The sequence below is a fragment of the Chinchilla lanigera genome, unplaced genomic scaffold, assembly GCF_000276665.1.
Source record: "Chinchilla lanigera isolate Chin_1 unplaced genomic scaffold, ChiLan1.0 scaffold00016, whole genome shotgun sequence".
NCBI classification, from domain to species: Eukaryota; Metazoa; Chordata; class Mammalia; order Rodentia; family Chinchillidae; genus Chinchilla; species Chinchilla lanigera.
Genome location: NW_004955417.1, coordinates 30229085 through 30255293, shown reverse-complemented (window position 1 = coordinate 30255293; position 26209 = coordinate 30229085). Strand labels below are relative to the sequence as shown.

At 47.4% G+C, this 26209-nt stretch overlaps 1 protein-coding gene across 1 annotated transcript in view; it reads left to right on the top strand.

Moving 5' to 3' along the window:
* Positions 1 to 26209, top strand: part of Angpt1 (angiopoietin 1) — a gene marked incomplete in the record, with an annotated part of 187188 nt that overhangs the window by 131402 nt on the left and 29577 nt on the right. Inside the window, 2 exon segments of the mRNA XM_005381965.2 lie at positions 11837 to 11964; positions 19623 to 19724. Of these exon segments, the coding sequence (XP_005382022.2) occupies positions 11837 to 11964; positions 19623 to 19724 (230 nt within the window).

The window sequence follows — 26209 nt, the reverse complement described above, 5'->3', positions numbered from 1 at the left end:
GGCAGTCAGCACCCAAAGGCACATGGGGTGAAGCTGGACATTATGGCAAAGACAGCGTGAAGGCAGGACAGAGCATCTGCAGCCCTCCTGGGCCTGAGGGAGTGCTTCTCCTGACGCCAGCATTGCTAAGCTTTCCCTGCACTGACTCAGTCCTTACCAGAGCAGCAGGCGGATGAGCGCCTACACCTCCGTCCAGCGCTGTTTTGTGTCTCCCTGGGGAACCTGAGAGTGGTTCGTAGTCACGTAGCTGGGAAGTTAATCTGGACCTAGAGTTGTGCAGAATGGCTCTGGTGGGCACCTGATGGCCGAGGCTGCAGAAAAGAGTGGAGGACACTGTGGAGAGCCTAGCGCCCTGTGTGTCCCAGGAACTGTGAGTGGTGCACGAAGATCCACGTCTTAACCTTGAATCCAGGGCAGGGACCAGGGATGAGAGCGGAGACGCAAAGCAGTGAGGCCAAGCAGGCGGCCTTGGGGAGTCGTGGTCAGCACATAAAGACCAGGGGAGCATCTGCACTTTAGAAAATCCACATGGGCCACAGTGTGGGAGGGTACCGGATGCCAGGCTGCTCTGCCGTTGCATGGGCTAAGCCCCGGACCCTGGCCGCACCCGCTGGGTAGGCCAGGGTGCAGCTCAGCTCTCGACTTGGATGGAAGGCTGAACACTGGAGGGCAGCTGTGTCCAAGGGGCAGGCAGAGGCTCGAGCCAGGCGCCTGAGCTGTGCTGGGAAGGGGAGGGCCACTGGCTTGAGGGCTCGGTGATCTCCAGAGAGAAACAAGGCAGGAGCCAAAGTAAGTACGGTGGTTTATAAAACCTAGAACCACACGTCAGGGTCAGCAGGAAGGAACTGCTCTTGGAAGTGGAGTTAAATGCCACTTCTGACTCCAGGGCACTCGGGTTGAACCCGTGGAGCAAGGGGGGCCCAGGGCAGCCCAGCGGGCGGGGGAAGAGACCGGGGTTCAGGAGAGAAGTGGGGAGCCCCGTGGGCCGGCCATCCCCAGCAGACGGAGTTTCTGGAGCTGCACAGACCCCAGGTCTGGTCTCAGCATCCGGAGAGGCCAGTGCGAGCCTGCCCTCCTTCACCTCCCTCGGCAGCGTGGCACGGTCGGGCGCAGGTCAGGGGCCTTGCTGACCCAGAGCAGGAGTCCAGCTCCAATGCAGACGGGACACAGGGAGTTTGTGGAAGGACAGACAAGACCAGGGGCTAAGGGGCAATCGGTGGTGAGGAAAGACCTGGGAAAGTGGTGTTTTCAAGGGCAAGTTTGCATAAAGTCCAACGTTGTTTTTAAAAAAAGCGCAGTTTGGGGCTGAACCATGCCTTTGCAGGCCCAGCTGTGGTGAACTGCGCTGGCCAGGTGAGAGCAGAGAGAGTGGATGGGAAGCAGCCTCGTCAGGGGCACCCGGACTGGGGCGACGGGGTCAGAGGGGGGCGTGGGGCAGAGAGCTGCGCGAGCACCAGGGTGCCAGCCTGAACACAAGAGCAGACCTAGTCCCTGCCCAGAAGTTCAAGTCACACCCACAGAAGCCTTGTGTGGGGCTCACGTGAACGTCCCCTTCGCATCGTCTGGAAGACACGGCTGGTGACTGAAATCTAAACGCTCTGCACCAAGATGCTTGGAGTAAAGCATCTTTCTCAAAGGTGGCCGTTACCGTTACTTCCCGTCCTCCGGCCCCTCACAGGGGAAATGAAGCTTTTGCTCTCCCCCTGGGCTGTCCTCAGAGCTATCCACCATCTGAGAGGAATTCACCTCCCCTGTGGAGTCCCCTGATCCCGCAGAGTAAATCATCCCGTCAAGGGCCGGTGAGAGAGTTTGAACTGCAAGGCCCTGCGCTAAGAATGACTCTAAAAACATCACAAGCCAGGGGAGGAAATTAAAACTTTTTGACTGTCATGCAGATAGACACTGATAAAAAATGGGAAATATCATTTTCATCGTCTGAGTAACATACTTGACTTTTCCTTGCCTACTTGTAATGCACAATTTAACATTAGGTAGAAAGAGAAAGAAAAACAGGAAGTCATCCGCTGAACACTACAGTGACTGCTTGTTCCCCTTTAATGAGGGAAATGCTTTATCTTGACAGAAAATTGCATGTCAAACATTTACAATTTCCTTAAAATGAGCCACACTATCTAGCACTTCCGTTCATAAAACCCCGTGGCTTAGGGGAAAGTGCCTGTTTATTTTTGGAAATAGTATATTTCTCGTTTTCCATGGGGCGTGTTATCTGCCTTTTGAAAAGTCATAATTTCAGTACAAAACTTGTGTGAATAGTGGAGAGCTGAACTAATGATAACAAAATGAAAAATAATATGGTCCTCGACCTCTCCCACGAACTGCTTCTAGACCACATCTTTTCGGGAACATGTGAAATTCTGTGGTTAATTCTCTTTTGGAATTGGGGTTTCGACCTCAGAATCAGGATGAGCTCTGCCCTGGGTCCCAGCAGGCCGGGACGTTGCCAGCATGCATGGCTTCAGAGGACTTTTTCCTGGAAGTTTCAGGATTGCTCTGAGCAAACCCTACCCATTTTCTAGCTAGAAAGAAGCTCACACAGTTTTAACAGAATTTCAGCTGAACCGTGTCCTGGGCTCATCCACATCTGAGTTAGGTTCCGAAGTCCAGGGACGCAATGGGCGACCACATGGGCATTTGTTAGGATAAGCTCCATGACACCACACTGAACCAAATACCAACCCCCTCTACTCGGAGAGAAAATAAGAGTTGTGTAATTAGCATAATTCAATATGTGTGACTCTCACTTCCTATACAGTGAAACCTTCCTGAATTTCTTATATTTTAAGAAGGAAAAAAATCAGTAACACTTATGAAATGTTACAACTATACATTTCCCTTTAAATGCATATGAATAAACAGTTGTTTTTAGCATAAGGTACTTGTACAAGTCAGTTACAGAGCACAATTAAAATGAGTGATACGAAATACTGTTAGCTTCCTATGCTAGCTCATAATGAGAAATGCTACGTAGTAACGAACTCTGAGCCAGGGGACCTCGTCCCCATCAGGGTGTGGTTGTCCACATTTTGAGGGGAGCTCTCTGGGAAGGAGTCATAGCAACGTGGCACTCACCACACAGGACCACCTTTTCAACAGATTTGTGAAGAAGTCGAGTTGCTAAATGCCACACCGGTTATGCCCACCTCCATTAATTTGTGTGTTTATCATGTCTCTGTATGAACGCATGATTATCTTTAGGTGGACACATTCCACTTTTGTGACCAGAATGAGTTCTTTTAGACCAGGGAGTTTGAATCTGGGGATCAGTTTGAAGTAGAGTTGTCCCTAATGGGAGTTTGGCCAGCAGTCCTTACCCTCTGCTACACAAATCACACACACACACACACACACACACACACACACACACACACAGAGCCAACGCAGCCTGCTCCCTGTGACTGGGCCTTAGACTGCGTGGCCTCCAGCAGTGCTGGAGCCACCATATTGTGTACCGCGCCCCCCCCCGCCGGGCTGGCACTGGTGCCTGAGCAGGAACGAGGCAGGACAGCTGAGCTCTGGGGCAGCTCTGCCGCCAGCACAGGCCTGGTGTCCTCAGGAAACCCACATCCTTTAAGACCCAGGTGCATCGGCCCTCATCTCCCCCAGCCCAGCCCCACTGCCGTACCTCGGGCAGCCCCACAGCATGGAGCCCCACGGAGAGCCCCCAGCGGGAGGACGCTGTTCTCCAGGAGTGGTCAGGGCGACACACCTGCAGTGGCAGCCATTTTTCTCCATAAAGCAGAGTACGAAGCTCTTTAGGTGTGTCCACCTCCAAAACGACCTGGCAGCTGCTTCCGGCTCTCACACGCTGCCCGACAACCTTCACTCCATTTTCAGTGGCTTTCGCTGGAGTCGGTTATTTGTCCACTCGCTGTCGGGCGCAGAACCGCTCCTTTTAACTGTCCAACATTCGGGGGAAACCTTGCATGCAAAATCCAGACAGCTCAGCCGGGCTGGAAACATGTTACAGGAGGACTCTGAACATGTGAAGCCCGGAGGAGAGCAGGCCTCTGAGGCAGCAGCAGGGCCTGCTTTTTCCTGCTTGTGAAGGGACAGACAGACAGACAACACAGAAATGGACTGGAAGAAAATTCAGTGGCTATACAACTGAACAAGGTTGCCACCATATAGTTTCATTTTAATTTTTATTGTATATTTCTCATTCTTGGTTACTTTCTATAGCATTAGACACTGAATATACACTAAATTGTACACAAGTTGTTTCGTATTAGAGGAGCATCAGAAAATGTATTTAGGCATACTAATAAAACTACAGAAAAAAGTATGTAAAATTATTTGATATATTATTCTTCCACATGAGTAAAAGTGCTATCAAATTAGAGATTTACCTACAGCATAGCCTGCTGTGCATGTCCACATAGAGGTTTAATACTTTTTGCGCTTTATATGCGTATCTCAATGCTATTAAAATTTTGTACACCTGCAGTTACACATTACAGATAACACATCCTCCAGATAATTGGAATATTTCCCCGTAACTAGCAGTAAAGAATTTTCTAAAAAAAGTCACAAAATAGTGTGATGACAATTTTTCTAGATTGTTTTTATCTCTTTCTTCTTTTGTAGGGAGAAAATTAAATAAAACTAGAGCTTTTCCTAATAATTTAACCCAATGCTCCCAACACAAATTGATATACCATGGCATCTGGGAAAGTATATGATGCCCTACCCTGTTTTCGATTGGCCCACTGTGAACGTTACTGCCTTCTTCCTACATACACAGGCTTTCTACTATTAGTTCCTAATTCCCTGTTGTCTTTATTCCTGATACAGACACAGACATTGCCCCCACATGCCCATGCTGACCTCCCCACCAGCCCTTCTTCTAAACTTGTGCCTTATGTGAATCAACCATCCCTCGACTCACAGACCAGTAAACCAGGTGTGTGAGGAAATCCCCAAGTTACCGGGAATTAATCCTGTGTCCAGAAGACTCCCACAGTCATCATGGAGGCTCAGAGACCTCTAAATTTCTGTTTCCAGTGCTGGGGACTGAACTTGGGCGAGCTAGCAAGCACTCCACCTCTGAGCTAACCCCGAGCCCTGGGACCAGCAGTCCTCACCCTCAGCTAGCTGTGGCTCTAGAAGTTGTGCTTCTTTGCTGGTTCACATTTCTTCCGGGGTCCCATCTCAGAGACAATCCCACTGCCCATGGCTGTCTTCCGGCCTCAGGTCAACACTTTCCGCCTCACTGCTTCCGCCTGTGCTGCCTTCTCGCGCACCTTACCTCCCTGAGAATCGCCTGTCCCCGCCCTGACCAAGGCCTGTGCTGAGCCGCCCAGAACACTGAGAGGCGAGAGGCGTGCTGGGCAGCCGCGGCGGGGGACGCGCCGGCTCCTGCAGCATCTGTCTTTCTGCAGAGGCCAGCAGCTCGGTTCGAGAGCCCGGGAGTCCTGTTACCTCTAAGTTGTGGGGAAGTGGGCCTCAGTTTCCTCATCTGTGACGTGACGTGTTAATAAGCTCCTCTCCCGAGATCTGTGTGAGGGGTAAATGACGCTTATGAGACATAATGGGCACACAGAATTCAGAGGCTGGCCCGCGGGAACATTCGGTGAGCACCACTTGCTGTAACCACGGTTGTTTTAGTCCCACCAAGAAGGTGGTGGATAGCTAAGATTTTATAGGTTATTTAAAATGCATACATACAAGTCCCTTAAGTGAGAATAAACTAGTCCTTTTAAAAATAAATTTTAATTAGAATCCTAAAGCAGGAAGTGAATAATGTGCAATGGGGGAACCATGGGGCAAAGTTATAGCAACTTTACAAAGGGAAGGTTTCAGCTCTCTACCCAAGGATTCACATTAAGAGTCTTTAAGGATAGAACGTATGTGTTTATTGTACTGCCACACACACACACACACACACACACACACACACACACACACACACACACATACACACACAGGTAAAGCCGTTTTTTCAGCTCAAAACATCAGCCCACAGACATCTCGGCTTAGATACATGTGTTTTATATGAGAAAAAATACCAAAGTTAAGGTTTTGATTTATGATCTTCAGGGTTCTGTGCATCCATGCAGCTGTTCATATTGTGCTATTCATGCCTAGAACCATGGTTGTGCATCCCACACCCTCGCCCGGCCATAGAATATGGAAACTCGGACTGCCCGGAAAACTTTTAACCTCTCCACACCCTGGAAATGCAAGGTGCCACCCTCCCCGCTCCTACAAGTCCCTCCCAGCACCCCGAGACAGCGTGCTCTGGGGGGTTCCGAGTGGCTTTGCTGTGTGTGTGGTGCCCACCCGCCTGGCTGAGGAGTGCAGGACCCGCCGGCAGTCGCTCACTCGTGAGCCCTGTGTGGGTTTTGCCGTTTGTCCTTCTCCGAGAGCTCTGGGAAGGTCAGTGACCAGTGGAAGTCACAGATTTGGGGTCAAACCCTAACGCTGTGTTCTCCCTATGACGACAGCGCCAGAATTCCACAAGGACTGCCTGGAACCAATAACTCGATCCACATGCACGCCAATGTTTGTGACATACCGGGAAGATTCAAGTCCTTAGCCACATGCAAGGGTTCCCGAATGTTTGCATAGCTGCTTTCTCCCAGCAACGTCCGGGAAGTGCAGAGGAAGGACGTGGGGGTCCTCAGGCTCTGGTGCAGACCGACTGCTGTCCCTGCACTCGGGCCAGGTGGTGAGACTCAGCGTGGCCAGATCCACATTCCAGGAAGCTTCCTAGCGAGGGGTCACTGAATGGAAGTGACCTGAACCTCGGCCTCACAGGTCTGTCCAGACTGAGTGGCTCCTCCACCCTCGCCTGGACCCGCCTGGCGGATGACGGGGAGAGCAGCCTACACCAGCAGCTGCGGGCTGCTCTCAGGCTGTTTGTTGGCTGACTTGCCCACTGAGAGATGGGTGGACATGGACCTGCCTCTGCCCACTCTTTCCCTTAAATGACAAGATCTGGCTGTCGCAGAGAGGGCTACGTGAGAACTGTGCATGGGGCGGCTGCCCAGGACTTTCCAGATGATTTGCTGTAACCTGCATGCCAGGCCGGAGGACGGGCTTGATGAGCTTCCTCCGTGCCGCTGCCTGCGCCCCTCGGGCCGCTGGAGGTGCCCTCTAGTGTGTGCTTCCCAGTGCCCCACGCGCAACTCACAGACCTCTTGCCAGCGCGGACTCTAAGGCGGTAGCACCGCAGGCCTGCGCGCTGCTGTCTCCCCTGGTGGACAGCCAGGAGCGGGGGTCGGGAGGGGGCGAAGTGGACTCCCGCTCACACCTTCAGAAGCCCGGCCGCCTCAGCCCACGATCCGCCCTCGGTGTTCCACGACATGAACCAATAAATCCTCATTCTGCCTAGGTCGGAACTGGGTCAGAAAGTTGCAGGGGGGCAGAATGAGTGTGAAGCGAAGAGGATTCTGGGGCGATTCGTGGCAATGTGTCCTTTACTCCAATGATTTTAACATTTCTAACATTTCAGCATTCACTGTGTGTTTTGATCAACCCTGTGCTTCTTCCTCTGAGCAGCCTGTGATCGTATGAGGGGTCGGTTTTGGTTCCTCAAGTCTGTTTCTCCATCTTACCAACAGCAGATGTGCAATCAGCATACGTGTAATTAATTAATTAATTAGGGACTGGAAGCAGAGAGATGATGAAAAAGCCTGAGTCTGCCTCGTATTTACACTTTCATCATTTTTAACTGATGACGACCAGGACGGGAAATAGGATCAGTAAGTGTGGAAGGAAGATTAGATCAGATGAAATGGATGAAAGCTGGGTTACGGAGGTGCGTGCCTCACGAGGGGAAATACAGACCGTGAGGCCGAGACAGGCAAACACGCAGGGCTTCAGAGCAGTCCCCACGGACGCGGGCATCTTGAGATCTCATTTCATGGAAGCCGCGACAGTTTGCAGAGAGCAGCTGGGTGAGGACTGGAGGTCAGTGTGGGCTCTTGTGAGCACCGCGTGGTGGGCCAGGGACGAGGACAGGGACAGCGGAGGAGAGACGGCCCGAGGGAGACGCAAGCGAAGGTGAGGGAAGGCAAGGCCCAGACAGCCTCAGAACTGAGGAGGGAAGGAGAGGAGTCCAGGGCTCCATCCTCACAGCAAGCCCAGCGGTCAGACCGAGAGAGGCAAGAGAGGGATTAATTAGGTCTTGAAAAAAGTGGAGATTTTGGAATATACCCTGTGGGAAATGGGCTACGGTGACTGCGGGGCAGGATTTGCCCCCTGCTGGGGGGAGGGGGTCACTGGGGGGTGCAGGGCCCAGAGTGGAGGCCCGGAAGGGAGAGAAAGGAGGCTGGGAGGCTGGTGGCGCGGGGGAGACAGAGACTCAGTCAGCGGTAGGCATTCTCACCACGAGTGAAAGAACAGGATGCGGAAAGGCGAGGACACAGCCAAGAGAAAGCACCAGGTGTGGAGGCAGAGCTTCGCTCATGCTCTGCAGAATGTCTGCACCACGCCCAGAGAGTCGCTCCTCCTCGCCTCTGTCCCTGTGACTTCCCCTGTCCCCTCCCGCCTGGTCTTCAGTAGCCAGCTCTTTTTTATTTATTTTTTTTTTTTCTGGTCCCGGGAATTGAACTCATGACCTTGCACTTGCCAGGCAGGCACTGTGCCGCTGAGCTAAATCCCCAGCCCCCGGTATCCAGCTCTTGTCCTGTACCACTCGCCCCTCAGACTCTGCTCTCCATCTCCGAATCTCAAGACCTCCTAAACATTATCACTAGTGCTGACGCATGGGAAGTTCAGTGAACTTATTTTTGATATGGTTTTTGTGTTTTACAGTATTGACTGTGTGTAATTTCACGATATCTAAGCATGACCCTGACCTTTGAGCTCTCCAGTGTATAAGAGCAGGAACTGTCGTGCAGAAAGCACACCCAACGCGCTGGCCTGCACACCATGCGTCATTTCATCTGAAGTGATCTTCGAGTCTTAACTCCTGCGGGAAAGCTCATAATACACAGTGAGGCTCATCACACGTTTCTCCCGGACTTAAACCATGTGGTGTAACCTGCGGTAGTCAGTGGATGAAATAAGCCAACCACCCGGCTTCCACCCAGAGTCGGTCAGGGTGACCAGTCCACTGCAGCCGCCCTGGATCCGGTCAGCTGCCCTGTTGAACCTGAGGGAGGAGGCAGCAGCCTCCATGCACGTTGCCAGCCTCTCCCGTAAGAATGGGTGATAATTCCACCGGTGCTGCCATTAGTGGTGTGAGCAGCGTTACCATGCCAACGAGGGACACCCTTCCCCCGCTCATCCTGGGCTTCCTTCCCCTCCCTTTGCTCTTCACATGCCTGCATACCTCAGAAGCCGTTACAGTCACCCCACTCCACAGGCTGAAACATAAAACAAGACCTGCAGCCTTACACAAGGAGCTTTCTTTAAGAGATAATGTATAATAAAAATACCAAAGGTGAGCTTGGGTGGACCTTATAAACTGACTTTTAAATGCCTCAATGCTCGAAAGGTAGCCTGGATCAAACTTGCAGGAATGATGTTTGCTGACCAACAAATAATTAGCAACAGTCTAATCTTTTTGAAAAGAATGACTAGCTTTTGGAAAGAATGTCAGGTTTTTCAGAAATACCAATTCAAATTTTAGTGAAGGGAGCGTTCTCTGTCCCCTGTGTTACCATAGCAACAATGCGGTTTCCTAGGTAACCATAGCACTAGTGGCTCGGCTGATGGGGGAACCCTCAAACCCTTTCCCAGGTACAGAATTTGCGCCCGAATTCGACATTAGTTTCCACAGGAGTAAGAGCCAGTGCTTTCCTTTGTCCTCTGGTCCTGGAGTGGTGAGTGGACGACTTCCTCCTCCCACACGCAGCCCTTGCGGGGTCCTCTGGAAGTGGATGGGGAAGGGTGCAGGCAGAGGGCTGCCTTCCCTTGCACAGCCATGCCTCGGTGTGCAGGCGGGGGCAGGTTCAGCACAGGAAGCTCTTCTGCAGAGAGAAGGGACTTTTCTCCCCAGAAGACCAAGAGTTTGAAAGCCCCGGGCGGTGGGGCATCTCTCTGGGCCCAACCTCCTCTCCGGCTCCTGTGTGCCCTTGCTCTTTCTTCACTTCCCTGCTCTGCTCACCTAGTGAGGTTGCTTGTTACTTTTCAACACAAAAAAGATCAAGTCTTGAGCATTCAGGAAGATTTTGTTTTTGGAAATTGTAGTCTGCAAAGTTACAGTAAGCAAACACCGAAACTGCACCAATGCTTTGGAAACGTGTACATTTTCATAACCACGTGAGAGACCCGGTGCCCTGGAGCTGGCTTTCTAGTCAGCATCTACGCACACATCACATTCGCTGTTTGCTGGTATTCTGTGCACTACTTCTTCACTAGCGCAAGCGCTGATGGCTTATGCCCGCTCACAAGTTTATTCCGTGTTGTGGTTCAGTTGTGATGGCGGTGTTTAGATACAGTGATTATCGTAACTGTGGATGTAACCATTACTGTAGATCTGAGCTACATAGAAAATGATGATATTTCTTTCTAAATGTTTTCATGTTTTTATGGCCTCATGTCCAATAAATATTTCACTTTTTGAAACATAATTTAGTATTTTTGAATATTCATACTATTTACATTAAGATAATGAGTCCATAAAGACTTGACTGCTTATTCCCTAAAAATTAAGAAACCTTATGCAACTAAAGTTTATCAGGCTGGTATCTTAGATGTTTCAAGCACAAGGGTCAGTTTAAGAGCGCTGAATCTTACTTTACCTTTCATATTTTACTATGAGACATAATGAAACAAAGTTTTGGAAAGCAGGTATTTATTAAGTAATGAGAAACTTCAAATGTGACATTATAAAATATTCTTAATCTTAATTTCTAGAAAGTTTTAATGAAACCTGCACTACAATTATATATATATACACATTTATTAGAAAATGCTAAATCACAAATGTTTTATAAATATGTCATGTAGATCTCAAGCTAAGAACTATTAAATGAGTTATTTTGTATTTTATTTCCATAATAAGAACTTAATAATAGGTAAAACTCAAGAAGAAATAAGGCTCCAAGTAAAGATAATGTATAATAAAATTTTGCACGTTCTGTGGCTTCCAGCTCTCGGGTGGCTCTCCTCCCTGTACAATTTAATTCCAAAGCATTACTCCTCTGCTTGTGCTTTTGTCTGTGAATCATCTGTGATGGTCTAACGTTAGGGCTCTGAACGCAGTGCACTTACATTTCCTTTCTTGGTAGTTAGACTGGGTTGTAGACTCTTCTACTTTCCCAATCTATTTGAGAGTCGTTATTTTGTTTGGGGAAGAATTCTAGGAGCTCTTGGATCTAAAGGCAAACAATAGTGCTACTTTTAGGGTTTAAATGTATGACATTTTTATGAATTTTGCTTCATCTCTTTCTTCAAAAACTGTTTCGGTTTAAAAAAACCAACCCACTGGGGCTGGGAGTAGTTCAGTGGTAGAACATTCCAATGTACCTGAGGCCCAGGTTCGAGCCAAAGTGCTGCAGATGATGAATAAAACTTCCCTATGAAATGTAGGTAAGACAATTTTAGAAATTCTCAGAAAACACTGACATAGATTTGTGGTGTTATATGACCTTGAGTTGATGTATTACAAAAAATGCATAGAAAAATGAAAAAGTAAGAAATCAAGTAAAATGTAAGTGATTACTTAGATACTGCTTTACAGTTTTTTCCCTCAGTTTTTCAGTTGTGTAAATCACCTTTGCATGTAGTGTTGTCTGTATATTTGACTTTTCAGTAAATGCATAACTGACATTGTATGGAGCAGATAAATGCATGCTCAGCTGTGCTTGGAGCCCACTAGGTGCTATCGTATTGATATTCGCAATCTTTTTTTTTTTTTTTGCAGTTTTGCTAAAGGGAGGAAAAAGAGAGGAAGAGAAACCATTTAGAGACTGTGCAGATGTATATCAAGCTGGTTTTAATAAAAGTGGAATCTACACTATTTATATTAATAATATGCCAGAACCCAAAAAGGTAAAACCAGAAGTGTTTGTTTATGAGATGTAAAGCAGATGCTAGTTGAATTGCTGGATAATCAGATTGATTTGTGGGCTTGTTAAAGCAGATATATGTGCATCTATTCCCGAGTTCTGCCCTCCCCTCGTGACACTGTCTCCGCCCGCGGGTGAAGCGCTGTTGCACAGATGCCTTCCGGTCCCAGCACCTTCCGTCCTTTCTTCACATAAGCTTTTCTTTCATTCTCTGCTTCACGGGCGCCGTATTCTCTGGGATGGGTGCCTTGAAGATTATGGACGGCACAGGTCACATCACCCCCAGTGTGTGGGAGGAGCTCAGAGCCATCTTTCCAAGCCTCGGGGACCCCAGGGTGCACATCAGCGACCTCCGAGGACTGAGGAGACCAGGGCGTGTGCAGACAGCTCCTTCCCAAGTGGGAGAGCACACCCTATCTCAGCTCACGATCTTGGAAGGGTTTGTTTTTCATTTTTGCACAAAAGAGTGGGTTGGAGAAGCCTTCTCCATGTGTGCTGAATGGGACCCTAAGAGAACTTGGCTGCCGGTAGACATGGCTCCCTGCTGTCAGGTGCTCGTGCACGCCCCCCACGCGTGTGCACCCCCACATCTTCACGCTGCACGACTGGGGTGACACTCACCTGTGGGTCACTGTCCAGACAGGGAGACAAAGCCAGCAGCTCCGGGTGTGTCAGGAAGACAGACATCGCACCCACAGCTGTAAAACACTGCGTGCTCTCGGGGTGCAGGCAGCTTGTGCAAGCAGGGGTGTGGGGAGTTCTGAGGTGAGTCGGTGAATGTTTGGGGTCCCAGGCAAGCACCCTGCTGCCCTTACTTAAAAGACAGTAGAGGCCCGCTGGCGCCCTGCTCTCACAGGGCAGTGTAGCATACATTGTGTTGTCCCTGCTGAGTCCCTGTTCCTGGTGACGTCCTCTGAGCCACGCAGCCTGGGCAAGGCTGAGGCAGGAGAGTGCTGTCCACCCTGGATTTCCCGGGCAGATGCAGCCTCCTCAAGCGGAGGGGATGGCGGTGGCCTGCAGGCGATGTCCACACCCTGCGCAGTCCACAGTTGGTGAGCCAGTGTAGCTCCTTTCCCAGGCCAAGAAGAAGACTTGGTGTCGGTGTCCGGTCGTCAGGAAGGCGCCCCGGCCATACACTGTCGGCGGATGCGGTCTCTCCCACACCTGGGCCTCCTCTGATTGCAGCGAGGGCTGTTGATCTCAGGGAGCACCCTCGTCCCCCTCTTTCTGGACCAAAGCCCCTCTCCAGAGCCTGGGCACCACTGCCGCACAGCTGAGGGCCGGCCGATGTGTCAGCCCAGGCGGGACCCCACCTGGCCACCTGGGCCACCCCAGAGGAGAGAGGCTTGGTCCGAGCAGACTTGCCCTGCGGATTCGAGTCAGGTTTCCTTCACCACGGGCTCCTTGGCTTCAAACTAAAGGGACGAACACAAGTCCACAGCCATGCGAGGACGCGAGGCGGGTGAGGAGCCTCGGGTCCTGCAGTCACTGCACACGTCTGCCCACACACGCACATGCACACACGTATGTGCACACTCTGCCACAGCGTGTGAGAGACCTTCCTCATTGCTCTGCGGCCTCACAGCGCTGTTGTCCAGGACTGGAAGAACCCTGCCTGCGGTCGGCTGCACCACATCTTAGAGCCCAACAGCAGAAACGAGGCCGTTGCCCTGATGCCCCCGTGATGTACGCGAATGCACAGACACACTCATCGTCAGAGTTTCCCGGTGGACGATCTTCACGCTCAGCCTGCTCCTGCTCCCCAGCCCTCAGGCGGCCCTCGCGGCTGAGCCTTGCAGACAGGGCTGCTCAGCACCCGCACTTGGAGGCGCTGCCGTACATTCGTCATAAGCACAGCCCCACTCTGGTGGGAAATACGGTGGAGGTAAATGGGGCACAGGCCAGGTACAGAGACGCGCACCCCCTGGAGCCCTTCTCGTATTTAACTAAAGCTTTGGTCCACAGAGCGAGTCTAATTCATGAGCTCGGTGGCTGGCACCTGGCTTGTTTCCAGCAAGACAGAACGCTGTAAACTTACACCGCTTCACAGTGATGGCTTTTGCATAAAATAGAGCTTCAGAATTGTTCTTAAATAAATAAAACCTAAAAGATTTCACCCACAATTCTGACTGTCTCCTGGGGAAACTTCAGAAAAGCAGCTTTTCAGAGGGAAGAAGTCCACATCCACACACGACCTGCCCCGGCTGCTGCTCAGGCTGCTTTAGTGGGGAAATGCAGGTGGTTGCAGAGTGCGGGGCGAGGCGCGCCCGAGCCGGGGAGAGAGGTGTGGGGTCTCCTCTGGACTTCGGGCCTCCTGCTTCTTTATCTCATCCCCTCTGTGGTCACAGATTCTCTCACAGTCACTTTTTTTCTTCAGACTGACACACCGACACTTGTTTCAGGCGAAACGCTGTTTTGCATCTCTCGTTGAACTAGGCCCTCTTCTGGGGGGTACTCTTGAGCCCCCCTCTTGTTGGCTCTCTGCACAGCCACTGGGGAGAGGGGACCCTTGTCCCCACCGGAGAGAAGACGCATGCCTGTGTGCTTGGTCAGAACCCCGAAACTGCTTTGGAAGCTAAGGTCCGGCTCCGGGCTGCACCCCTCAGCCGGGGCCCTGCATGGTCTGATTTCCACTCCTGGTGAGGAGAGTTGCCCTATGTATAGTTTAGTGCTGTGGAGCTGTAGACTCATGGGTGACACCAGCAACTCTCTAATTAGAAAAAGTGATTCCTGTGCTCAGGGTAACCCACCTCGGTCCCCGTCACCAGCCTACAATTCCACTCTCTGCTCCCATCTTGACATAAACCATTGGCATCCCCTCAGACTTATAGAAGGAGTGCTAGGACGAGACATGGGCCTTTAGCCTTCCAAAGAGACCAGGCGTCATCGATTTTAAAAGCAGACCGCTGCTACCCTTGGGAAGGTGAGCAACACCTTGTCTCCTCTGTGACACTTTCAGAAGTTCTAGAGAGGATGAGACCTGAGTACAAACTCACAACAGAGCAGTGCGTGTGACATGCGAGGTGGAGCCGTCAATGACATTGGGCTGCACGGGACAAGAGCAGAAATCGTTCTCCTCCTGGCAGCGCCAGAGCTGCATGTGCAAATGAACTGCCATGCAATTGTTGTTTCGGTGCCAGGAAAAAAAATGATGGTAGAAGACTGAAAAGTGTGGTCTTCAAACGTTATGTGGAGGCCAAGCGTGGTTTTCCAGGACGATTTAATTTTTCAAGCAGATAGAAAATGAGAATTCTATCTTTTCCATCTTCCTTTTTGCTTTCATGGTATTCATGGCTTGTGGTTATTTTCTTTTTAAATTCCCATCGATGCATAGTAGTAGAAAACAGGATTTTTTTCCCTTTCATTTCTTAAGTTTCTAAAACCAAATGCCCTATAGCCAGCTCAGTTTCATCCAAGAAAACAAATCATTAAATCATAAGTCTTACTGTAAAATATTAAAAGACTGTGTCTGAACTCATAATTCCCCTAGTTCTTGGAAAAGGACTGTAACAAATGTGTTGAGCCTTCTTCATTTGAGGTTATGGAAAAATAATTAACATCCACAAGGCTAATCATTCCAACTTGTATGGAGCATAAAGGCATAAAACTATGTGAATCAAATTTCCCCTTTTTGTTTGGGTTTAAACCTCCATATTATGTTAAAAGGTGTTTAATACTGGAGAACTTTGACCCTGCCTGGGACCAGAGCCAGTTCCAGCCTTTCTTGGAGAGAATTAAGCCCAAGCTGAATGGATACAGGCACGAGGCGGAGGAGCTGTGCCTGCCTCGTCCCCAGGAAGCACGCTGAGCACACAGACCCCCCTGGGACCAGCCGTCCAGTCCCTGGAACCTCTTCATAAAGAGATGTTTTTCAGCCTTTCGATTAAATAGCAATTGTTTTTGCAAAAGTGAATCCAACTTCTTAAACAGATATCTAGTAAGAAGTGGAACAACTAACCATCAGTGATTCCAGTGTTTGTAACTAGGATTGTCTTCATAATCATAAGGGAAGTCTGTTGAACTCCTGCCTGTTTTGTATATTCCATATATTGCAATACATTATAAGTAATTTACATCATGTGCAAAATTAAGACAATCACCTAAATACAATGTATTAAATGCAATGCATTAAGTATTGGTGCATGTTAAGTAATACAAAGCATTAAATTAGTACAATGCACTATATTGTATATATATAGTAGATCATGCATGATGTGCAAATGTGTTTTCTTCTTTGTGAGATCTAAGAGAGAGGTAGTGGCAGTGCCCACTGCAAGCCCAACCCTATTCCAAAACCTCTGTGTGCAGGGACTCCTCCAGTCCCGAGACTCACCTGTTAGAGTGGAGGTAGAGCTTGGATCAGGACAGCCTGACCCTTGCCTCACCCCAACCGTGCGCCCTCCGGGTCTCTGTGCCACGTCCACAGATGGCCACAGTCCACAGACAGCCACGGTCCACAGACGGCAGCCATCACTGCCACGTCTTCCCAGAGTTGGGATGCAGAGGTCAGAGCCCCACACCCGTCTCTGCCTGAGCAACTGCCCCGCCCAGGGAGCCCCGCTGTCTCAGGTCTTCACCTGAGATGCAGTCCCTGCCCTTCGCTTTGTCAGGCACCTCTGTGCCTGTTTGAAAGGCAAGCTGTCTTTCTTGAAAATATGTGATTTTCAAACAGAGTGCATTGAGTTTCAGTAACAGGCAACAGTCATAACAACCGTACAGCATCGTTTGCCCCACACAGCCTGTATATTAATGCGGAGATTCTTACTCTGAGTATGTAAGTGCAGTGCATGGTTTGCAAACAGTTTGGCAAACGTTCCATTAGGAAGTAAAAATCTCTCAAAAGGAAGATAGGAAAGAAGGGAAGGAAGGGGGCTTTGGCTTAACCGGGTAAGGAAGGGTAAAAGTTATTATTTTATTTTATTTTATTTTTTATCTTTTTGAGACAGGGTCTCGCTGTGCAGTTCAGGCTGGCCTTGAGCTCACTTTGTAGCCCAGGCTGGTCTTAAACTCACAACCATCCTCCTGCTTCAGCCTCCTCAGTGCTGGGATTACAGGCGTTTGCCACCACACCCAGCTAGAAGGGTAAAATTTAATTGATAAGTTAGTGATGCCAGTTTCCCCAGGAAGATGTTTCCTTGATATTTCACTTCCCTTTACTTTGGCTTAAATTTCTCTGGGAAAATTCAGCCTTGCCTCTTCTCTCAGGTCACCCGCAGGCCCCATTAGAACTGTCCCATGACTGTTCTCACAGGAACCCTGCATGGTCTCGGCCAAGGTCGCCAGGGCCGCCTTCCTTTCAGATGTAGATGCATATTTTCATCGTCTTTGTTTGCCTCGACTTCTCTGCAGCACTTGATTAACTTCATCAGCTCCACAGCTCAGCATCCATCCCCAGCTTTTTCTGCATCGCATTAATCACATTTTCTTATTTTATTATTATTTCATCTTTATTTATTAAACCAGTTAATTCAGTCCCTGTGAGAGGCAACGCATTACTCGAGGTTCTTGAAGATAGCAGCAAATGAACCCCAGGAGCCTCCCGTGTGAGCTTGCGGATGTGTCTGAGCTGCTTCAGTCGTTCCCGACCCCGTGCATGGGCGCTGCCCCTCACCCCTCCAGACACGTCTCCTCTGCTTCTCTAGATAACCCACCATCTGCAGGGCAGCAGCTGCCTCTTCCAGGCAGACTTCTCCCGGTAATTTTGAGTTAGGTAGACACAGTTTTCAAATCCTAAACCCAGTCTAAATTCCTGATCTGGTACTAATTGCTAAGTATATCCATCTGTAAGTTACTGAAGTACTCTAAACCTCAGTTTTTTTACCCTTAAAATGGAAATAATAAGCACACTTTCTTCAGTAAGTTGTGAGATTAAGTTGGAAAATGCATGTAGAGTGTTTATCTCACACTGAACACACATTTTATTGGTTCCGAGGATTCTTTCTTATTCTTACCCGATCCCCCACATTTGCACCTTGGGTCTACCTGCTGGCAGACCCAGCTCTGCTTGGTCAATAAGCTCCTGTGCTACTGTAAGCCCTAAACATCCATAGACGCCTCTTTCTTCTCTCACGTGTCGGCTGTCTTTCTTAAACCTCTCACTTAGATGGCTGTCTTTGTTGTTCCGCAAGTCGGCAGAGCTGACAATTATTAACTCAATGTCTTCTTTTCCCAATGGAGCAGTGTCCTGTATCCTTCAGTGCCTGTATCCTATGCAACAGTCGTTACTGAAACCTGGAGGTGTTTCGAGGACACGATCCATATTTCACTCATCATGATATCCTCCCTCGTGAAAAAGAGTCAGTGCCCCAGAATGCTTGTTGATGAAAAGAGTAACTGAGGGAACCAGTTAGAGCAAAGCAGGATGAAAGTGCAGCCAGGGGTTATGTTGAGGAGAAAGACCAGGTTAGAGAGGGAGGAACAGGCGAGGGAGAACTTAGCATTTACAGTCCTGGAGATGAGTCAGTCCCGAGCCCCTAGGGTGGGTGTCCGTTGTCAGAGCAGAGGGAAACCCTCGGAGAGTGGGCGTCCATCCCTCTGCACGGGCAGCCGTGTCTCCTGTCCCTCACGGACTTCTCCTTTGAATGGTAGTTCCCACCATGGCTCCCCTGCCCCTTGGCCACTCTGCATCTGATGCCAGGCCTTGGGGAGATGCTGAGGCCCCCTTCAGTCAGAGCTGAGAGCTGGGCTGTCCCTGCCTGCTTGCTGCAGGGCACCCTCTCCACATGCTGGCCGCCCTTTGACGTCCGTCTCTGTCCAGCCCGGCTGTGGTGTCCCGAAGCCCAGCCCTGGAGTAACCAGACACAGGTCCGTGCTTCATAGCTGCAGGGTTCGCGCTCCGGGGGATCATCGCGGTGCAGAGCAGTTTGCCTCCCCCGTGGACCCTACGGGGAAATGCATCAAGCTTTAAATAAATACTATTGTATTTAGAATAACTGAACTGAGCACAAGTCTTTGAGAGATTTCTATAACTTTTCCACATGAGAAAGAAATGCTTGTCACAATCAGAAGGAATACAGTGTGTCATGTTCTCGTCTCATTGTTCTTGACTATAAGTTAAACAAATAATGTGTTCTCTGTATGCCAAGACCGAGTTTTCCCTCTAATGTAACATTCAGCAATCAAGAATAATTATAATAGTATGTAAGTATATAGGAGTTATGCAACAAAATAGGAAATAGTGAAATCTATATAATTTTTAAAAGTGTTTTCCCAAAACCATTATTCTTATGATATTACCATTTTAATGGGAGGTTTAAACATTTTGAGTCTTATGTTTTGGCCATAAAATGATATGTGATTTTGGAAATGTTAGCAGTTATTTTAAAATCTAAACTTACACAAATGCCTGATTCCATTTAAGAGGAGGACATTTTAAAAATTGCTTTATAGCCTGAGACTATTAATTTTCAGCTGCCTGATCTAAAGTATTAAAAGTCATTAAAGCACTATTGATGGACTTTATTCAGAGGCAACTCAAACATGAGTTTAGGGAAGAAATAACCAATAAGAGTCGTATACCATTTTCCAGCATAGCTGCCTTTCTTCCTCTTCTGGTAGACCCACCTGTGCTCTTTCTGCTTTGAAACATCAGTTTCCTTTAAGTAGGTGTGGTTTTCACGTGACGCTGTTTTCTTTTGTCAGGTATTTTGCAATATGGATGTGAACGGGGGAGGCTGGACTGTCATTCAGCACCGTGAAGATGGGAGTCTAGATTTTCAGAGAGGCTGGAAGGAGTATAAAATGGTAAGATGGAAGAATTTACAGTGGTTTTTGATGTCTTATCTGAAGGTTATCTTCACTTCGGATGATAAATTTTGCATTTTTAGATGCATGTGAGTTATTTGAAGAATAAAATGGTGCTTACATTAAGGGCATTATTTTCATTAGACATAAAACACTCATAAATCATTTTTTGGTGAATGATTTCCATGTGTGCATCAAGAGGAAAACCATATTGCTGTAATTATTTGATGAACCACACTGTGTATTGTCTGGATTTGTGCCCTGGTCGAAGGAGGGTCAGGGAACTGGGACAGAGACCCTGGGGACTCTTGAGCACACAAGGCTCTGCGCTGGCTGCAGGTCATCCATAGCATGGGAAGGAGCCATGGCCTCACGTGGGGAGCAGGTCGAAAGGGGATCTCGCCACAGGACCTTCCCTCGCGCTAGGCGGGCTTCTCAAGGTACATGGCTCAGTTGTCAGGCTGCTCTGGGTACAGTCGGCATCCCCCTTGCCCAGGAGACAAGCTTCCAGGCCATTTCAGTTTCATCGGCCGTGGAAATGTCACCGTGGTGCACACTACTCAGAGAAGATGATCAGAGGTCCAATCCAGAGCGAGGGGGAAGGAGTACCCAGGGTAACCACTGCAAGACAGGGCCACCAAAGTCTCTGCAGTGACAGCAGACACCCTCATCACCCCATCATCATGCTAATTTCCAGCACTTGACGAATACCAGTCCTGCACTGAAGTTCTTACCTAGTTTTTATGTCAAACCTCTTGACTAATACTATCCCTACTTCAAGAAGAAACTGAGTTTAAGGAAATTAGCTTTTCCAAAATGATACAGCACAGGGTTGAATTCATGTGTAATCCAAGCAGAATTTCACATCAGTACTTGTACTATTACCCACTAAACTTGCTGGTAGGATATGGGGGTACAGCAATGGGCAAAGACCCTCATTTATGGAGTAATTATTACTTTACATCCAACACTGTGGGGTAATTCCTATTGTGAGTTTTTTTGACAAATCCCTGTCTACAACAGTAAAAAGAAAATAAATGGTGAAGAAGTGCTTGATCTCCTTTTAGGCAACTAGATACTGTGGCTGGTGACAATGCAGTTGTCCCATTAGTAGGATCACAGATGGTGAGCCAGAGCCAGCAAGGAGTTTTAGTAAATCAAAGGAGGTCTCCGGTGTCAGGCTGTCTGCAGCTATGAGGTTCTCAGCTGAGCGCTCTGAGTGCAGGTTAATAGTTCGGAGTTGGACCTAGCTGGAGTCTTGAAGTCTTTAGTGAACCACAAACTCAAGACAGGAAAGTAGGCAGAAGCCAACAAGATAGAACTCCACAGAGAAAATTGTAAAATCTTATACCAGCTCAAAAATATAAAAAATTAGCTATAAGAACACAGCGTAAGGGTGACAAAGTAACTTAAGAACTCAGTGTTTGATAAATGGGGAGATTGATTTGGCTATGAGCTCATTTTGTGTTACTGGCCAGGAAAAGTCTAAAACGTACTTAGGCTACATTCGTAGTAGTTTTTAGGTCATAATAATGCAAAACCCTTTGATACCTGCCATGACCTGATTACATTAAAATATGCTTACCATTTTAAAGGCTTCAATTAGTGGGCTATTTTAGAAATTACCAGTGGGATGTGAGGAATCTGGAGGTTATGTCTGGAGACAGTGAACAGTTGGGGCTGTTTAACCCAGAGAAAAAAAGGAATGAGACAGACCCCTGTCTGGTAGCTTTTTTAATGAGTTGTGCAGAAGAACCCAACTGAGCCTGCTGCTCAAAGTGGGGGCCCCTGGGCAATGCTGCCAGCTGCCTTAGCCCCCTCGTGGAAAGCCCTGGTCTCACTGAGTCAGTCTGCATCATCCTAACCCTACATTAGGGGAAGCTCAGTGATCCCACAGGGATATTCTAAGAGGCACAGTTTGACTAAGTGTGAACAAGCTGTCTAATGTTTAATGTTTTCTAATAAGGAATGAACTTCCTATTTAGTGGCGAGCCCTCCCCGCCTTTCTCTGGTGTAAAGAACTCAGCATCAGGTAGAGGCTTTTCTTTCAGGTTGATAATGGATAATTGGATTTTAGGTCTGATTCTAAGACTTCCTTCTCCCGATGTGATTCTATAAACATATTGGGGGAAACTGCCTAAATTTCAGAAAAGGCCCTTGAATTGCACCTTTATTAATAGGCTGAGTCTTTACTCTGCCATTTTCGAGTGGACTGGATTTTGGCAAATGGTTTAACCTACTCATGCACTTTCTTTCATTCACTGGACAAGGACAATGGTAACTCCCACATAAACTGCAGGGATGTTGTGAGATTAGAAGTAATACAGGGAAAGCACTTTGGCATGCTGGACTTTAAGAAACAGCAGTTATTAATATTATCCTTAATTACAATTTGAAAATATAAAATTTTTATTTAATTCTCCCAAAGTACTGTTTTGCAAACCACTTTAATTCACAATTATTTTCACCACTAAAATGAGATGTAAGAAGTCACCCAAGAATAAGACCATAAGTATAGATTTAGCCAAGTCTGAAATCATTATTATTAGCATTGAGGATAATAGAAAAATGAACATGAAGTTGTCATCACTGTGACTTTCCCGAATGGTGAGTTATTGCTGTAAACATCTGCTGCACTGGTAAACCAGCACATTAATTAAGAGATACTGACTTGTTAAGTATGGAATCAATTCATGTCTTTTTAAGTATTTACCAAGTGTATCCACTTATAAGCAATTCTTTTTTCATTATGGGAACAAGAGTGGAATTATCCTTTAATCATAGTTTTTATGGAGTTTATCCCCTCTTCTGTGTTATGTAAGAAAGACTGTCATACCTTACTCAGACTTGCAAAACTAATCCCCTCAGTGTCAATTCTTCACTCAGAAAATGAGATTAGCTCCAAAATTCTGAAGCAGTCTGGTGAAAATGACAACGACCGCTTTTTTTCTTAATTAAAAATGTTCATCATATGCTACAACTCAGTTAGCTTTCACCGAAGCACATGGTAAAAGTGAGCTGTTTCCTCCATAGCTGTTCTTTCCCTTGAAGACAAAAAAAAAAAAAAAAAAAAAAAAAAAAAATCCACAAGAATGGCTGGAGACTGCGGATGCCTGTTCTCAGCAGCCCTCCTGTTCCAACTTCCTGCACCCTGCTGTCTACAGCTCTTACAATGGTGTCCTCTTCGTTCTCAGCCCTCCACAGACTGCTAGTGGGTAGACCAGCAGGCCACACCCTTCTTGGGTAGCAATGAGTTTCTCATCTGCCTTCTTCCCTTTCCTCTCTCCTCCTTTCCTGTTGGTCAGAATCTGTGGGCTGCATCTTGCCCCATAAGATTTCCAGGACTCTGTTAGAGTTATCAACACATAAATTACAAATATGTGTTCTAGATTATCAGTAATACTTTTGAACATCTCTCAACATGCAAGCCTTGCGATTTACGTGATTCTCAATGTTGGCTTTAAGCCTATATGAGTCTCCTGTCTGAGTTTTGTTTCCTCTTACCCTTCCTTATCAGAAGAGCCAGCAAAATCTAGTTTGCTGAGAGGGGTGTCCAGGGGCCTTTTCAGTGGGACCCTTGTGGGGGTGGTGTATGAGCCATGGGACCCTGCAGCAGTGCCCTCTCAGCAGGGCTTTTGCATAGGAAGCTCAAGGAAGCTAGCAGTTCCAACAGTACCCGAAGTGACATCCCTTCATAGCAGGCCATGACTAATACCCTCAAGACACACTTGCTTTGTTTCAAAAGAGTTGTCTCCCCCAAAATCTTCCTATTAATGCGGGTGTTTCAGCTGAAGCACCATATCTTCTGGGAGTTCTTGGCTGCTGCAGAGAAATTAAGAGCACATCTTAAACTGCATTTCGACATCTTCACATGAAAAGGAGAACAGTCTACAAGAAATTAAAAATTTGGAATGAAACGTTTCTTTCAGTCTGTCATGAACTTAATGTCTCAGTGGTTAGTGGACGTCTTCTGACTCTGACTCAAACTGTATACTGAAGCATCTTTGAAAAACCATAGCTCGGCATTACCCATTTTCTTTAATAATTTATGTGAAAAAAAGATGAAACTGGAACACAGAGACTGCCTGGTTTCAATTTTCTTTCTCCTATAAAAAGTCAACACTTCCTGTGAACATTATCAGACAAAATAAATGAAGTACCAGAGACAATTATTTTATTAACTTGGAAAAGCCACAACCCAAAATTGAACATTTCTGCAGGTTTTGGCACAACCAAATGAATTTTGGTCTTTATCATGAATGCTTTTTTAGTATGATGTGCTTTTTAAGGCCAATTTTAAGTCATTCTTTTCAGTTAAGTTTCAGCGGGTATTTTTACTTTTACTAAGCTATGACAGGAGAAGTAAAATTGATGAACAATGGATCTGAATGATGAAGTCTTCCATGCGATTTGATTGTCGTAAATAAACACAGCAGTTTTGGATAGTATGTGGCAGCATAGTGTCATTCACGAAAAGGGAGAAATTCCATTACTATTACTATTGTTCATTCATTTCTGCTTTTTTAATCACCGGCGCAGAGTTTTGTAACAGAATTTCTTTTTGTTTTTGTGGGCACTACAGGGTATTTGGGGTGGAATGGAGCCCTGGGGTAGCTGCGTGTGCCGTGACGTGTCAGCAGGGTTTTGAGATGTGGGTCGGCCGTCTTCACCCCCGAACGTGTAGCCCAGCATGAAGGCAGCATTATGTGGCTTCCCTGCTTGGATCTTTCTATATAATCAGCCCCTGCTTCTTAGCTTGCACCTGGACGGTTCTCCAGCCCACGTCATATTTATATGGTTCTCCACCTTGCGACTTAAGTGTACAGCTCTCCAAGTCCACTTCAGCCATACTATACTCAGTCCAAATCTCCAAGGGGACACTAAGTCATCTCCTCTCTGAAAAGCTCTGCAGCTATTTTTTATACGGACTCTTTGTTGAGAACTAGGAAGTGCATGACCTTAAATTTTCCTTTATGTAGATTCTAAAACTCCTGAGATGTGGAGAGGGACCAAAGAGAGTTGAAAGGACAGTATTGCAGCATGGAGAACCAGAGCTAAGGGCTGGGGTGCAGCCAGTGGTAGAGTATTTGCCCAGCATGCACCAGGCTCTCAATTTGATCGCCAACACTGAAAAAAGAAAAAAAAGAATATTGGACTGTTGCTTAGCTCCATTTGCAATCAGTTCGGTCTAATTTTTTATTTAATAATTAAATTTTCAGATTACAATCAACATGTTTTGCATAAGCTAAACTTTTCATAGCAATATATTAGTCGCTAAAAAACCTTTTGAATAATTATGTCAATTAGTCTCTATTAATTTTCAGCAAAGACAAGGGCCTGGAATAGTTTGTCTCCTTTCTCCTACGCAATGGGAAGGACCTTGCTCCCTTGTGTAGCTCAGTCTTGTGGCAGAGGGCAGAGCTCACCGAGTTCCTGAGGTGAAGTCTGGATTTGATCCCCACTACTGCCTATGAAAACGGAGGAGCGACTTCAGAATTATGCACACAAACACTAATGCATTTCATTTTGACTCTAAGTTTAAAACTGCACATTCATTTACCCATGTTTTAATGTACAGCCATAGCCTACGATTCTGAGTTAATGGTCCTTCAATAAAACTTTCTATGCCAGTGCACCCCATCTATATTTCACACTGAAAGTATAACAGCACTAACAGAGACGGACAAAGAATGGCAGTGAAAAATACTCTGAAATGCTCCTATTTTCCTCAGCCTTTTCAAGCTACTGCAACACTCAAAAACATTGTTGATTTGCTTTTACTGGGCAAACCTAGATATTTAAGTTAGGCTTTGCAGAACACAAATATTTAATAATATTTAATATTTAACTTACTCATGTAACATTATCAGTGCTGTCTCTGGGATGGCAGAGCTGGGGAGCCCGGTGTGAAGACAAACACCACTGGCCTTCCATGAGCAGCTCCCCACTGGAGCTGCGGTTCACAGAGAGCCCAATGCAGGCTCAGTGGCCCTGCTGTCTGTGGATTACACAAAGGGACCCCAAAAATGGTCCATATCTTTGGTGGGTTAAAGGAGAAAGTGCTTAAGAAAACTTCTACTGTTACTGCAGTTTCCTGCAGTTGATGTATATGAAGTTTGAAAGGAAGCGAAGATCTCCCAAATTCCATCCTCTGTTCTCAGAAAATAGGGACTACTGTAATTCTTAGGAGATCCCACACTTTCCAATACAGATGGCGCTCTTGTTACAAAGAAGCCAATTACCCAGAATGCGTTTCGTTGTGAACAGCAGAGTAGTCTGTGGGCACCAGAGCCCTGTGCGCGAGGCAAGTTGCAGATGCATGTGGGGCCTATCCTTACATCCTCAGTCCAGTGCAGAGCCAGGGACAGCTGTGTCCACTCGACCTCCAGGGTGTGTGATTCAGTGGGCAACCACACACAGCCCCACTGTCCCCAACAAGTGTGCTTTAGGGGCACTTCTCTGAAAGTTAGTGCAAAGTGCTATAA